This window comes from Sceloporus undulatus, chromosome 3, assembly GCF_019175285.1.
Source record: "Sceloporus undulatus isolate JIND9_A2432 ecotype Alabama chromosome 3, SceUnd_v1.1, whole genome shotgun sequence".
In the NCBI taxonomy this organism is placed as follows: Eukaryota; Metazoa; Chordata; class Lepidosauria; order Squamata; family Phrynosomatidae; genus Sceloporus; species Sceloporus undulatus.
Window position 1 is genome coordinate 266,582,227 of NC_056524.1, and position 15,026 is coordinate 266,597,252.

Genomic DNA, 15,026 nt, shown 5'->3' on the forward strand with positions numbered 1-15,026 from the left:
CCCAGAAAAAAGGGAGTAATCAGAACTGGTAACCAAAGAAAATAAAAAATCCATAGGAGGGTGGGCAAATGAGGGTCCCAAACTCATTAAGCCTGCATTAATGACTTATTAAGCCTGCATTCTCCGACTTGGGGCTTAATTGCAGAACACACAGCTGAAACACCTACCCACATTTCTAAGCGCCCACTCTCCCCACTTTTAAAACTGCCTAATAATAATAATAATAATAATAATAATAATAATAATAATTTATTTGTATCCCGTCCCCTGGTGCCCTCCCCTCCTTAAAAAAGTATTAAATCCAATGCAGAATTTAAAAACAAACAAACAAAAACATACAAGTTAAAAACTGACCAAAAGGTCAACAACATCACTCAGCAATGGCTAGGAATTGTAGTTTGTCCTAATAAAGTTTGGGACCCTCCTGTGGATTTGTGATTTTCTTTTGTTATCAGTGCTGAATACTCTCTTCTTTCTGGGAAACAAAAGACCAACGAAGGCATAAGTGAGTTGGTTGGTAGCCCTTCTACACTTACTTCTGTAAAGCCATTTACTAAACATGGAAGCATAAAACAGATGAGCTGATGTGAAAAAGCTAAACACTTTCAATGCCAATCCGTTAAACCAACCCTAAGGAGTCCCTTTCATGGGATTTTCTGAGTCATTTGCACAAAGTAACCCAGTGGGTTTCCATGGCTGAGCAGGGATTCAAACCCCCGTCACCAGAGTTGTAGTCCAACGCTCAAACCACTGCACCACGCTGGCAATTCCTTAGCGCACTGCAAATACATGTATGCCCCTTTGATCATATTTTATGGAAATGGGGAGGAGAAATATAATAAATAATAGATACATTATGTGTAACTGAAACAAATATTTATCTGTACTTTGTTTTCCCAACTTCCATCTCCCTTTCATTGTTAGTTACTGCCCACTGGTTGAATTAATATTGGGCAAGGCCCTGTTCTCTTGTATATAAATACAAATCATCTTTTATCCTAGGCTATCCATGGAAAGTAGGGAATCAAAGACCACTTTGTAATTCTATTGAAAAGAAGAGAGTCCTATAGTTACCCAAATAAAATAGCACCTACCCTGTTTTTAGAAGTCTCTAAGACAGGGAACCTGTTGCTCTTCAGGTGTTTGGACTACAACTCCCCAAAATACTGGTCACAGTTTCTAAGACATATGGGGACTATAGTCCAAAATACCTAGAGGATACCAATTTACCTACCACTCTAAGGGTTTCATGAGGCCAACGGGGATGACTAGAAGAGTAGATGGCTGAAATCTGGGCTATAAGAGAAATGGATGGCCCAACTTAGCATGCCAGGTGTCTCTATGAAACTACAGTACAAGAGTCTCCTGCCAAATCTCATAAGAAAGCAAGGGTGCTCTAAATTGCAAACAATTTGAACTTCATACAAGCTACATGTTTGGGAAGCAATTTAAGGAAAAAAGCAGAGAAGAGGGAAATTTTGTAAGAGTTCTTTATTGATATTTTATTTCCATGGTTCAGGAAACCTAAAAGCTATTGGCCATGAAGAATGGGGAGATCTGGAATTGTAGTCCAAAGAAGCGTCTTCCCTAAAGTCTACTTGTTGCCAATTCACTGAACTAAGTAAAGCCAAAGGAAAAGACAAATAGTTTGAAATACTGAAGCTGAGTAACCGATGCAGCACTTTTCCCCCCTTAAACTGTAACCAATCATTTCTTTCTCAATCCCTGTGCTTTCTTCCATGGAAATACACTGCCTCTTAGTGGCCACACTAGAGATCACCTCTGATCCTGGCTATTACCTAATGATGACAACTTGTGTGTTATCAAAACCTTCACATTTTAAGATACTGAAGTAAGTTGTAAAACAAGTCTTAAATTTAATGAATTATTTGTCCAAGAGGGCCACAGAACAATAATAACAGTCCTGAAAGTGGGCATCTTCATCAAAATAAAAAAATTCTGATCTAAGATTATGCTTCTGTAAGGTAAGATTCTAATAGCGAAAAAAATTACATTATTTTAATAATGTATTTAGAAATATGAATTGCAGGAACACAGGCCCCAATCTGGATGAGGATTATAATGAAAAGGGGAAGGTTAAAGCCCATTTACCCATCCACCCATGCACCTGATCTAGATCCAGGAGAGGCATGCATTTCCTCTAGAGTAAAGTAACAAATAAAACTTGGGAGAAGAAATATCAACAGTTTAAAAATATTCAGGTAATACAGTGGTACCTCGGGATACGAATTACCCAGGTTACGAATTTTTCGGGATACGAATAAATCCCATAGGGATTTATTGTTTCGGGTTACGAAGGTTTTTTCGGGTTACGAAAAAACCCTGGCGCTGTTTTAAATGGAGCCGCGGCTCTGCCGCGGCTTTTTTTCCATTAGCGCCTATGGCAATTCGGGTTACGAAGGTTTTTTCGGGTTACGAAATTAGCCGCGGAACGAATTAATTTCGTAACCCGAGGGAGCACTGTACAACATTACACTACCTTATTTTTGTAATAACATCAACAGATCTAGATTTAACTCACTTTAAGTGCTGAAGCTGCAGTACTGCAGTACATAACACAAACTTTATTTCTAAATTTCAATTAATTTGGTAACAATGAAATGGGACCACATCAGGCTTCTTAACTAGGGTCAATCTTAGTAGGAATGGAATGGAAGCTGCATGTTTTGAAATGTTAAATAATACCATCACAGAAGGAGAACAAAATGGGCAGAACCAGGAAGACTCTCAAATAATCAGCTGTCAGGCCAACTGTACTCTTGTCATTTCAGAAACCATCTGCTAAGCATCAAAAACATATACTGAAGCTAAATTCTCCTCTGATGTCAATTTGAAAAGTGAATGCTACTTGGTTTCAACTCCAACATTGTAACAAAACTATGTATTCAAAAGAAATATTGAATTCAGCCACCTTTGAAGAAATATAATTTACCAGATTTCAGGAATCTGGTTGTTTTACATTGACTGCTATTGTAGTCTCATCTTCTGAGCAATCAAATATGTACTCAGACTTGGTGCCTGTCCCTCTCCAGCTTATATGATTCCACCAGGTACGTTACCCATATAGACATGTGTTGCTTAGCTTCAAGATGCTCAATTTTGTGGGTGTGGAGGAGGTCAGCTCTCCCCTACTATCACACCCACTCCTTCCCAAATAGGGTGAGATACCACAGCTAAGTTCTCTTTCTGTCACATGCAGTATCTATTGAGTGGCATAAGCAATTATGAACATTGTCCCAAGACCTCCATGAGTCTCCCTCTGGAAAGCTGTCTATCTTGTATCAGCTGGAGAAAGGAAGGCAGAGGAAGCCACTAGTCCTCATCTTCATCTGAATTAGCCAAATCAACTCTGTTGGAAATCATACCTGGCCGGACAATCACTGCTACATGGGGTGTCTCTCCGTTGGCCTGAGGCTCTGGACCACTTCCAGCCTGTAAAATTAGAGGTTACAGAAAGGCAAACAAGTGAAAAGGTGTCTTCCTTTCCCATCCCGAAACTGTAAAATGCTTCCTACTATAATTTCAGTTGCACTATGAAGAGGTTGCCACCGACAAATACTTTGTATAATCTGGCAAGGAAAAGGTGAAACCTCTCCCTGTTTTCCTGCTAACTTTTGGAGGGACTCATTAAACAGCTGGTAAGGGGTGAATAGTTGCCTCATTGCTGTGCAGGGCCTCTAGAGCACTATGGGAGACTCTGAATCTCAAATGACATCACAGATAAGATTCCATACCCTCAACCACAGCTGAGAAGGGATGTAGGCAATCCAAATTTTGACAGTTTGTGAGCCCTTTCACGCACCACATTCATAAGTGAATAGTCATGTGAGAGTATTCTTTCATGTCTTTTAAATTTACAATGAAACTTGCTACCCCCATGGAGGTACACCAGAGTAAATTTAGACTAACATTCAGAAATACATGCCCTGTGTCACCTTCACTCTCCAAATCTTAACAAAATATTTGTCTTGTTTATGCCAACTCCCTCATCCCAGTGCAACTGCCTCTATAGCCACAGCTCTGATCTCTCTGAGGAAAGGACTCTCAGAAGACTAAAGGCCCAATCCATGTAGTTCATGTTTTCATTATGAAGGTAGCTCAACTGGTTTGACAATGTCAATTATCTTTTCCTGCTTCAGTTTTAACCTTTTGTTTATATGTTGTATTTAAATTAAGCTTTTGTTTTTAATGTACAGCCAGCCCTCCACATTCACTGGGATTAGGGGCATAGGACTAATGCAAAAGTGGAAATTACTCAACCGCCTCCCCCCCCCCCCCCCCAAATAAAGAACCAATATTTAACACAAATTACATTCTGCAGATTCAACCCACAGTAGAAGCCTTGAGGAAGCAGGGTTCCGTCACAAGGCAGAGGTGGGCAGCTGGTGGAGCAATCCACCACCTCCATTGCTGTCCTACACCATTTTTAATAGAGATTTACAAACTTTGCCACATGTTTGCAGTTTCTCAAGTCTGATGAGGCTTGCAGTTCCTTATTTAAAATGGCATAGGGCAACAACAGAGGTGGCAGCAAAGAATCTGTGAATAATCAAATCCACAAAGGTCAAACACACAAATGTGGATATTTTATTATTGCTAGCCATGCTGAACTTCTTTTTTGTAGTGGAAAGGAATAGATAAAGCAAACACAGTCTGACCACTTACACCCTTGGTGAGAACCTGAGACACGAGACACTTATAGCAGCCCCATTACAGAACACATTTCTGCAAGCTTTGACAGCAAAAACAAAATTTACAGCCTCTCCACAGCAGGAAAAGATCTCCAAATCAACATGGCCCATCAAAAATATGATGGGAGGACAGTCAGGTTGCTTTACAAAGAACATTTCAAATGCTCTTCATAGACATAAGAGACAAAAAGTATTAAAGAAAAGATTTTATGATTTTATAAAGTACAGCAGTAGCATCTAAAATCCAACATAGGCATGAAGAGGGGGTGAGCAATGGCATAGAGACTAAGATTGGCTAAATATTCCTTCCTCACACATACAGCTGTACCTTGTCCTTGCCATGAGCAGGCCTTTGATTGTTCAGTGAAAAATAGCAGTTTTCATGTCACAACAACCTCTTTTTCCCAGGCCACCACAGTCACAGTAATTGTAAAACCTGCAGTCAGGCCGATTTATATTATCATCTGAGGACACATTTCACTCCAAGGATGGGCCACAAATGCTTACATGAAATAGAGATTGTCTGTGTGGCCTTGCCCCAGATTCCTCCCTAGTTAACTCTCAGTCAAAAGGCATATGTTGCCAGTTAAATTAGGATGTGACTAGTGCCGTGATGGTGAATGTGTTGCATGCGTGCCACGGGTGGCACGCGGCGCAATTTCGCCAGATACAGGGCGAGGGAGAAGGTGGAACGGGAGCGTGCCCCTTCTGCCTCCTCCCTACCATTTTCGGGCCTCTTCCCTCCCGGCTTCCCTTCGCTCCGCTCGAAAGGGCTCCATGGAGCCCTTTCACGCAGAGTGAAGGCCGAGGAGAAGGGGGTTGGGACGCGTGCCCGGCCTCCTCCTCCTCCCTTTCCCTTCGCTCCCCGCCAAAGGGTTCCGTGGAGCCCTTTCTCGGGAAGCGAAGGCTGAGGAGAAGGGGGCTTGGACCGTCCTCTTGCTGGCCTCTTGACGGCCCGAGAAGGGACCCTCAGGGGCCGGCAAACGCCGGAGGACAGCATGCCATCCTCCACGGCCCTTTTGCCGGCCTCTGACGGCCCCAGAAGGGAGCCTCAGGGGCCAGCAAAGGCTGGAGGATGGCATGCTGTCCTCCACGGCCCTTTTGCCGGCCTCTGACGGCCCCAGAAGGGACCCTCAGGAGCCGGCAAACGCCAGGGGAGGAGCCAGAGGCTCCCTCCCTCTGAAAAGGGGGCAGAAGCCCCGCCCCCTGGAGGGCATAAGCCCCACCCCAGTACCCATCCTGGGGGTAGAAGCCCCACCCCCGGCATGCGAACTAAAAAAGGTTCGTCATCACTGGACTAGTGTATGAAAAAAACCTTAACTGCAGAGCAAAGTTGAGGAGAGAGAACACCAGTTACCTGTGGAGGAGTAGGAGTAGAAGACGTTCTAGCGCCAGACATAATTTCCTCTGTGATATCCTTGCCACCCTGATTTGGATCTCGTATTCGGATCTGGCAGACGAATGTGGAAGAAAAAATAAATTTGATGTCAGCAGGGTAAACTGAGGGGTTCCACATGCTGTGGGACCTGAGAGAAGCCTACTGGGAAGAATGTATTGCTGTTTTTAAGACAGCCTTCCTTAACCTTGTGCCCTCCAGATCCTTTAGACTACCATTTTCAGGATTCTAGCCCATAGGCTGGCAAAGGCTGAAGGAAATTGAAATCAAGATCTGAAGGGTAGCAGGATGAGGTAGGGTGTTCTGAACATAACTGACTGCTAAAGCATACTTTGCTCCCTTCCACCACCCACTCAAGATAAACAAAGGGCAAGGAGCTGTAGTTCATTTGGGGACTGAGTATACTGAGCACTCTTGCCCAGTTTCTTACATTTACACTCCAACTTTCCTTCAATGCAATCAAATTGGTATACATGGGATTCCTTCTCCCATTTTAACATTACAACAACCCTGTGAGGTAGATCAGACTACCTGCCTAAGATCACTCTCTGTGTTTCATGAGTCAGTGGAAGCTTCAATCTGGGTTTCTCAAGTTTCAATACAACTCCAGCCACTATTCCACAGTGGTTCTCATTGGCAGTGGAAGCGTCAACCTGGGTTTCTCAAGTCTAGCTCCCGCAGGCAGGTTAAAAACATGAAGAAATTGTACTTTTGGCTTAACTTAAAAGGTCCTCTTAGTTCAATGCTATGTTTCCAAAAGCGACCATCGAGATGCCAAAAAGAATCCTCCACAAACAAGGCATGAAGGTACCAGTCCTTTCTTGTTTTCCCACAACAGCTGGTACTTAATGATCAATTACTACTAAACACAGAGAGGATCCACTAAGGGATCATTTGAAATACCCATCAATGGGGCTAACATCTATGGATTTATCTTTCCCTTATTAACAGCCACACTGTTTGGATCCCTGTCCCACTGAAAGTCTTACAGGTGCAGAGAATCCTGGAGACAGAGAGCAGAAAACGGCTCTATCCAACTTTTGGTGGTCCACGTGGAGGCCTGAACTTGCCCTACAACTGGTACTTGGCAAGGACTTCACACCACCCATGACAGGGGGCTAACCTCACTCAAGCCAGCTGCCATGTCCTTCAAAGCTTGGCACACCCCTCAGGCTCTCCCCACCCTTGCTCCCTCCCGCCCTACCACAGGGCTGAGGCCAGGAGGAAGCAGGGTCCTCCTCCTGGCCCTAAGCGCCCAGGGTGGGTGGCTGGCAGTTGGAGGGAGCCAAGAGGAGACAGATCCTTAGCAGCAACTGATGAGGTCACAAGCAAGCTCTGTTTGGCAGGTCTGGACACAACAGCTGAGTGAGAAAGACAAGGCTGGCCTCTACTGCCTCAGCTGCATGCTCCCAGAGATTATAGCTGAAGCAGAGAACCCACAGCTAGGGAAGGAATAGTGCACTGGAAGAAAACACAACACAAAGCCTTTCCCCAATTTGGTTTCTCCCTAATAGGACAATTCCCTACCCCCCCCCCCTTTCCCAATAGGACAGTCCATGCATTCTGATATGACCTGACCCATGTCACAATGCTCTGGGAAATGCACACACCCATTGGCCAGCCCTGCTCCTAAGTGGAATAGTTGCATAACACTCTTGGGGTGCAAGCATACACTGGTCTCCTACCACTAAGAGATGGTCAAGGCAGAAAGCATAATCTATAGAAAGGAAGGCTGTGAAAAGCTAAGTTGCTGAAATGTCATTACCAGGCAAGCTTGCTTGGCTACAGTAAAAGACTGTGTTATCACAGATTCCTATGTAATTATACCCAGCAGTGGCCCAAGGAATCTAAAAAAGCAAATCATTTCCTTCTAGGGCACATTGCCTCTATACTTTGATGCACACACACTCATGCACAACAGCCACACTATAGAGGGAAGGGAGATGCTTCAATCTCACCCTCTTCCTTGAGATCTCAGCAGTGAAAAGAACTCATGATCAGCTCTGGAACAAGTGTTACACAGCATAATTCAGAGCCTCTGAAGTATAGCCAGAGTACCTGATCTGTTTTATTTTCCAAGTGTTTTTGTTTTAAAGAGTGCTCATCTGGGATTTGACTACATTCTATCAGGAGACTTCTACAGACATGAAGTGATATTCTTCCTTTTCTCTTGTCTTCCTTCTTCTGACTCCTTTATCTCCAACAAAACAAGCAAGTTTTCACACAAATACTGGCAAACATTCCTACCCCCCCCCCCCCTTCAATCTTCCTTTGCTATTAAAATTACAACTGTAATCTTCTTGGAGCAAGGAACCATTTCCTTATTTAACTCCAAAAATGCCATGAATACCAATGCTGCTGTAAAACTAATACTGAAACTTCATACAACCTAATGTGCAGTTGCACACCAAAAATGGAGAAAATGTGAGTTATGTGCAATGACCTGCTAAATATTCTTCTCTGATGTACTGGAATATTTTAAGACCGGGTGGAGAAGTCAGCATATTGAAGACAGGTTGTCCATTAACTCTGTGCAATCAAGATCCTGCTCCCATCCGCACTGTGGATGTGCTCACCTGCATATCCCACAACAGCATCCTCTCTGAAACACCACAGAAAGATTTTTCCCCTAACTTACAGCACTTTCTTTCCAGAGAAAGGCTCCAGAGTTTAACATAAAAAAACTATAGCAAAAACAAGTGTGCTGAAATCTGACAAACAAGCCTGACTTTTGTCATCCCCATGCCATCACTGCACAAACATTGAACTTTACTTCAATCAGCTTTTTATACACACAACAGAACGGCTCATAAAAGATTAAGAGAGTCTGATGTTTCTGACTGGCTAAAATCCAGGTTACTATCATGTTGTGGTGGTGTTTTCAAGTCGTTTCCGACTTATGGCAATCCTAAAACGACCCTATCATGGGGGTTTTCTTGGCAAGATTTGTTCATTGGAGGTTTGCTGTTGCCTTCCCCTGAGGCTGAGAGTATGTACCTTGCCCAAGATCACCAGGTGGGTTCCCATGGCAGAGAAGGGATCACAGTCCAACGCTCAAACCATTACACCATGATGGTCACAATCATGACCAGGTCCAAAATGTAACATGTAGGACCAAGTGAGTTGAGGTGGATAACAGACAGACATAATGCCTTCCTGATGATGCAAGACCTGCCTGTGGAATCGCAGCAAGACTTGCCTGGCATCTATACTGTCAACTTTTCAGCATTAGGGATAGCATGTTTAGTTTCTCAGACCCTTTTGAGGATATTTAACCCAGAATTGACTAGTTTCATATGTATTTACGATGAGTTTTTAGTCTTTGTTTCCACACTGTACTCATACTGAATGCTATTGTTAGTTGCCATGTTGAAATGCTTTGACATCAAAACAAACTATTAAACCATAAAGCTAAAAATATTCATAATGCTTCTGCAATTATGTTACTGAAGTCCTTAAAAACCACCTTGGAAGGCACATCAGTGTTATTAAAGAGGGCTGAGGTTGACAGACAGTAACCTGACCTCAGGACACATTAGGTGGAGGAGAAATTTAAGCTACAGAGTCGCTGACACCCAGAGCAGAGCCTTCCAGGGTGTTGGTCTACCATGCCCATCAACCACAGCCAGTTGGAGACAATGGAGTTGTAGCCCAACAGATCTGTGGAATAACCATTGTGCTACATCAGCTCTCTCTCAAAGACACAATCCCATAAATGCAGTAGTATCCATGTCCAAGGAAGAAAATTCCCAAGGGGCTGCACCAAAAGTAAAATGTTCATTCCCCCTTCAAAGACTGGCTGAGGTTCTTTCCAAAATTGCTGGAAGGCAACAAGATTGTGTTTCAGTGGTTGCTGGTTAACTGATGCACCAGCAGTCTTAAGAGTCAACAGTGTTTTATAGCTTATGTTTCATTTCAACACTAACACGTGTGTCTCATGGCTTGGGGCAAAAAGCAAATACACCAATACATAAAAACATTTCTAGGAGTTACTAAAGCTCTAGTCATGATAATGTTAGTCTATTGGTCCTTGCTAAACCCTATGTGACAGTCTGGCTCCACTGGTGCACATGATAAACTACACTTTCCATGAAATGCAGTGATAGCTGCCAGCTTGGATGCCTTTTAGAGGGGTTAGACCAGTGACTCCCAAACTCTGGCCTTCTAGTTATGGTGGACTTCAGCTCCCAGAATCCCAGACCATTGACCAAGATGGCTGAGGTGTTTGAGGGCTCAAATCCAAAGCACCTAGAAGACCAGAGTTTGGGAATCTCTGGGATAGACCAGTGGTTCCCAAAACTTGGTCCTCCAAGTGTTTTAGACTTCTCTTCCCAGAAGCCCCAGCCAGCTTGGGTGACATTCAGGAATTCGGGGAGCTGAAGTACAAAACATCTGGTGGAGCAGTTTGGGAACCACTGGGTTAGACTAATATGTGGAGAATAGGGCTATCAAGCATCTAGTAGCAATTACGGCCATATAGTCAGCCCTCCATATTCATGGGTTTCCGATTCCTAGTTTGGATTATTTGTGACTTTGTAGCTGCTGCTTAACAAGAGCCACCTCTTCACCCTGCTCCCACCCACTCTTTCTCCTAGCCAGTGAAAACCAACACCATACATTCTCCTTCTCTGCCAGACTTTGCATCCCCCTCAGTTCCAAAGTCCTTCCCCTTGAATCTGATGTTTATAGCCACCTCCAAGGATCCAAATTCTCTCCCCTCTTCCTCCTTCCCCTCTCTCCCAGCCAAAGCAACACCATAGAATCATAGAATCATAGAGTTGGAAGAGACCACTAGGGCCATCCAGTCCAACCCCCTGCCATGCAGGAAACCCAAATCAAAGCATCCCTGACAGATGGCCATCCAGCCTCTGTTTAAAGACCTCCAAGGAAGGAGACTCTATCACCCTCCGAGGAAGGAGTGCATTCCATTGTCGAACAGCCCTAACTGTCAGGAAGTTCCTCCTAATGTTCAGGTGGAATCTCTTTTCCTGCAGCTTGCATCCATTGTTCCGGGTCCTGTTCTCTGGAGCAGCAGAAAACAAGCTTGCTCCCTCTTCAATATGACATCCCTTCAAATATTTAAACAGGGCGATCATATCACCTCTTAACCTTCTTTTCTCCAGGCTAAACATCCCCAGCTCCTTAAGTCGTTCCTCATAGGGCATGGTTTCCAGACCTTTCACCATTTTTGTCGCCCTCCTTTGGACACGCTCCAGTTTCTCAATGTCCTTTCTGAATTGTGGCGCCCAGAACTGGACACAATATTCTAGGTGGGGCCTGACCAGAGCAGAATACAGTGACACTATTACTTCTCTTGATCTAGACACTATACTTCTACTGATGCAGCCTAAAATAGCATTGGCCTTTTTAGCTGCCGCATCACACTGTTCACTCATGTTCAACTTGTGGTCTACTTGGACTCCTAGATCCCTTTCACACGTAGTTTCATTCAGCCAGGTGTCACCCATCCTATATCTGTGCATTTTATTTTTCCGCCCTAAGTGCAATACCTTACATTTCTCCGTGTTGAATTTCATTTTGTTAGCTTTGGCCCAGCTTTCTAGTCTATTCAGGTCATTTTGAATCTTGATCCTGTCCTCTGGGGTATTAGCTATTCCCCCTAATTTGGTATCATCTGCAAATTTGATAAGTATGCTTCCAATTCTGTCATCCAGGTCATTGATAACCGTACCTTCCCTTTGTGGTAATGGCTGCAAACATCAGATTCCAAGTGGAAAGACTTTGGAAATGAGTAGAATGCAGAGTTTGTCAAAGTGGGGAAGGTACAATGTTGCATTTGGCCGGGAGAGGGGAGGGGGAGAGAAGGTGGATCCTCTGCCTGGTGGCTGCTAACATCAGATTGAAAGTGGAAACACTTTGGAAATGTGGGAGAGGCTATGTGTTGCAAGGTTGCAAAGAGAGTTACTGGTGGTGCTCTTGGTGGCACTGTTTATTATTCATGTTGAGGGAGGGTTAACGTATTCAGTTTTTCCACTTTCACGGGTGTCCTTGCCCCAGTCCCCATTAATGTGGAGCGGTGACTGTGCATTGCTGCCAATATCAAAGGCATCTGCCACCATACTGTGGTGTGGAGATGATCCAGGATTCTCAAAGACTGTGCTGATGGAGCACAAGCTCTGACAGGTTTAACCAAATCAGTAAAGCTGCATCTACAACCCTAGTGGCATTGCTGGCCACCTGAGCATCAGGCAAATTTAGCACAATGAGACTGTATTGTCAGAAGGTCACGCTTAATGTGAACACAGCAATACTAAGGAGTAGTTCTGATCTTCATTGATGAGTGTAGATCACACAAATAGAATCACAAATCTTCAAACTATCAGAGAAATGATGCCTTTCAGCTGCCATTCATGGAGTCAGAACAGCAAGAGAAAGCCACTTCATTCATCTCCTGCCCTCCTTGCTCGCATTTGGTTGGCCATTATGGGAAACAGGATGCTGGAAAGGATAGGTTTTTGGTCTGAGCCAGGATTGCTCTTGTTAGATTCTTGTTATATCCTGATGCATTGGAACATGAGAACTACTTTGCTAGATTACAATCCCATACAATCAGCACTGTACACTCAGGTCCATTGGAAAATGTTTGCTCAAACTGTCCAGGACTCAAATGGTTTCTCAGAGGTCCTTTTTGTCTGCTGCCCCCCAGATTGTGGAATGACCTGCCAGAAAAGATACCATGCCAAACTGCATTAATTCTGCACTCTGGCAGCAGCCACAGACTAATTCCTATAGGAATTTCCACAGCCTCAGTGTATCTTCCATGCCTGTGTCTCTCACTGATATGAGAAGTAGGTCTCATGTACAAGTAGCAATCTGCACTCACAGCAGATTCATCACCTCCAAGCTGGCTTTGAAACAGAAGCTACTGCAGCAGAAACAGACAGAGCCACTCTCTACAACCCTGACATCAAATTTTTGCTGCCAGCCAACAAGTGGATGGGCTGTAGCCTAGCCTCAGCTGTAAGGCACACAGGCAACCAACCCAACTACCGATTGTGGATACAAGACCACAGCCATTTTATTTTGCTTTACATGGTTATGTTAACTCTCTCTCTCTCTCTCTCTCTCTCTCTCTCTGTGTGTGTGTGTATGTTTCTTTTTTTTAAAAAAAATAATGTATGTGTTTTTTAAATTGGTTCTCTCTGGGAGCTGCCTTGTGTTTCAGTCTGGGAGAAAGGTGGCATACAAATTAAATAGATAGCTAACACCATCAAAATCAACTCTACCTGAAATGAACACAATTTCCAAATTTTGTGGCTCTCAACAGCTATTGAAGATCATTGCTGTATTAAACACTAGGATGCTGGTCTGTATTATGTTGTTCTAACAATTGTTTTTACAAAGGGCTAGCAAAACACATTGCTGGATCTGTCTCTCCAGCCAGTGGCAACAGCTGGAAGCAAACACAGAAGACCTCTTTCTGAAGATTCTACACATGCAAGGAGGCCCTGGGAAGGACATCATACAGAGTAGGTCTTCGGCTGCACATGGGAAAACTGTGGTTTTGGATTACAACTTGCAGAATCAAAAAAGTAACTTTTTCAAGCTGTGGTCATGAGTCATGTGCTTTCTGCAGTACATCATTCTCCCTGTTATTTTTCTTGCTATGCCCACAGAATACAGCTCCTGAACAAAGAGAAATCACATTTTTAAATGTACACTGTATGTGCCTCTCATTCCGATTGCTATGTTCTAGACTGGGTGGAGTAGAGAAGATGATAACCAAGGCCAAGCCACACTCTCATTCTTACAGCTGAGAGAACGTGGACATTGCAGCACATAACACCATCAACAGAGCAACACCCTGCAATATCTTAATTAATATGTTTACAGCTAGTGACAGGGGTGTAGCTTCAGCATGGCTCCAAGCTCCATCAGCAACCTTTTACTCTAGTCATTATTATTGCATCTTCCAACTCACTATTTGGCTCCACAGAGTACTAAAGACACCTAACAACCAATCAAACTTACTAACAAGAACAAGAAAACATACTGCATAAAGCCACAAAGCTACAAAATTACCAGTGATAAGCTTAGATAAAGGATACCTAAAAGGAGCACCAGAGTAAGTGAAATACTTAACAGCTGAAAGGCTAGCAAGTCACACCTTATTGGAAGAAAAAGTGGTTTTTGATATTCTCTTATATAAAACAGACTAAATCTGGAGGGCAAATGCTATGTTGAGAGGAGCTGCTATCAAGAAGCCTATGCCCCTTATCTCAACCAACATGGCTCTTAAGATAAAGGACCCGGAAGTACAAGGAGAGGCCCATATAATAGGAGCCAAACCTATCAGTTGCCAAAAGGCAACTCCACGTATGCATATGCCTCACCTGGTCCCTCTTCAGGGATGCAGAAACCAATCATGTTGAAGTTGTTCTCGTGCCTCAACATTAATGCAGACGTCCATACAAGCACAAATCAACCAGGCTCTGCCTCTACAACTCCAGCCCTTGTTCCCACTGAAAATTCTCACTGCTCTGCTCAGTCACATTCCAGATTCCTCCACCTTACTGAACTTTGACCCTTATTGCCACATTCTCTGCAGCAGCAGTTACACAACCACACACACAGAAGTGGGCCCCATTCTCTTTTCCTGCCAAATGCACTGCCGAAATCTTCCCAGGTGTTTTTTTTTTTGGGGGGGGGGCAGCTATGCCTTTTGCATGAATCTGAGGAAGTAGGCTCATGTCTATGAAAGCTCTTTCTTTCAGTTAGTCTCAAAAGTGCTACAAGATCCCTTTGCATATTGATTTTCCAGACTAACACCACAATTATATCATTGAACTTCCCAGGCAGCTAAGAGTTTCTAGTGCAGCTTGGAATAAAATGGCTGCTCCCTTCAGGACATTAGGACTGGACAACCAAATATGCAAAGAACCCAGCACTGGGAAAAG

General features: G+C 43.7%; 1 protein-coding gene across 15 annotated transcripts in view; it reads right to left on the reverse strand.

The window, feature by feature from the left end:
- The window catches only part of EIF4G1 (eukaryotic translation initiation factor 4 gamma 1), a 102,404-nt gene that overhangs the window by 32,988 nt on the left and 54,390 nt on the right, over nucleotides 1-15,026 (reverse strand). For 14 of the 15 annotated variants that reach the window (XM_042459809.1, XM_042459807.1, XM_042459805.1 and 11 more), the window contains 2 exons: nucleotides 6,070-6,162; nucleotides 3,387-3,453 (listed from right to left, as the gene is read on the reverse strand). In XM_042459809.1, coding sequence (XP_042315743.1) covers nucleotides 3,387-3,453; nucleotides 6,070-6,162 — 160 coding nt within the window. Of the gene's footprint in view, nucleotides 1-3,386; nucleotides 3,454-6,069; nucleotides 6,163-14,462; nucleotides 14,623-15,026 lie in introns of those variants that run through there. The other variant, XM_042459811.1, reaches the window with a different exon arrangement.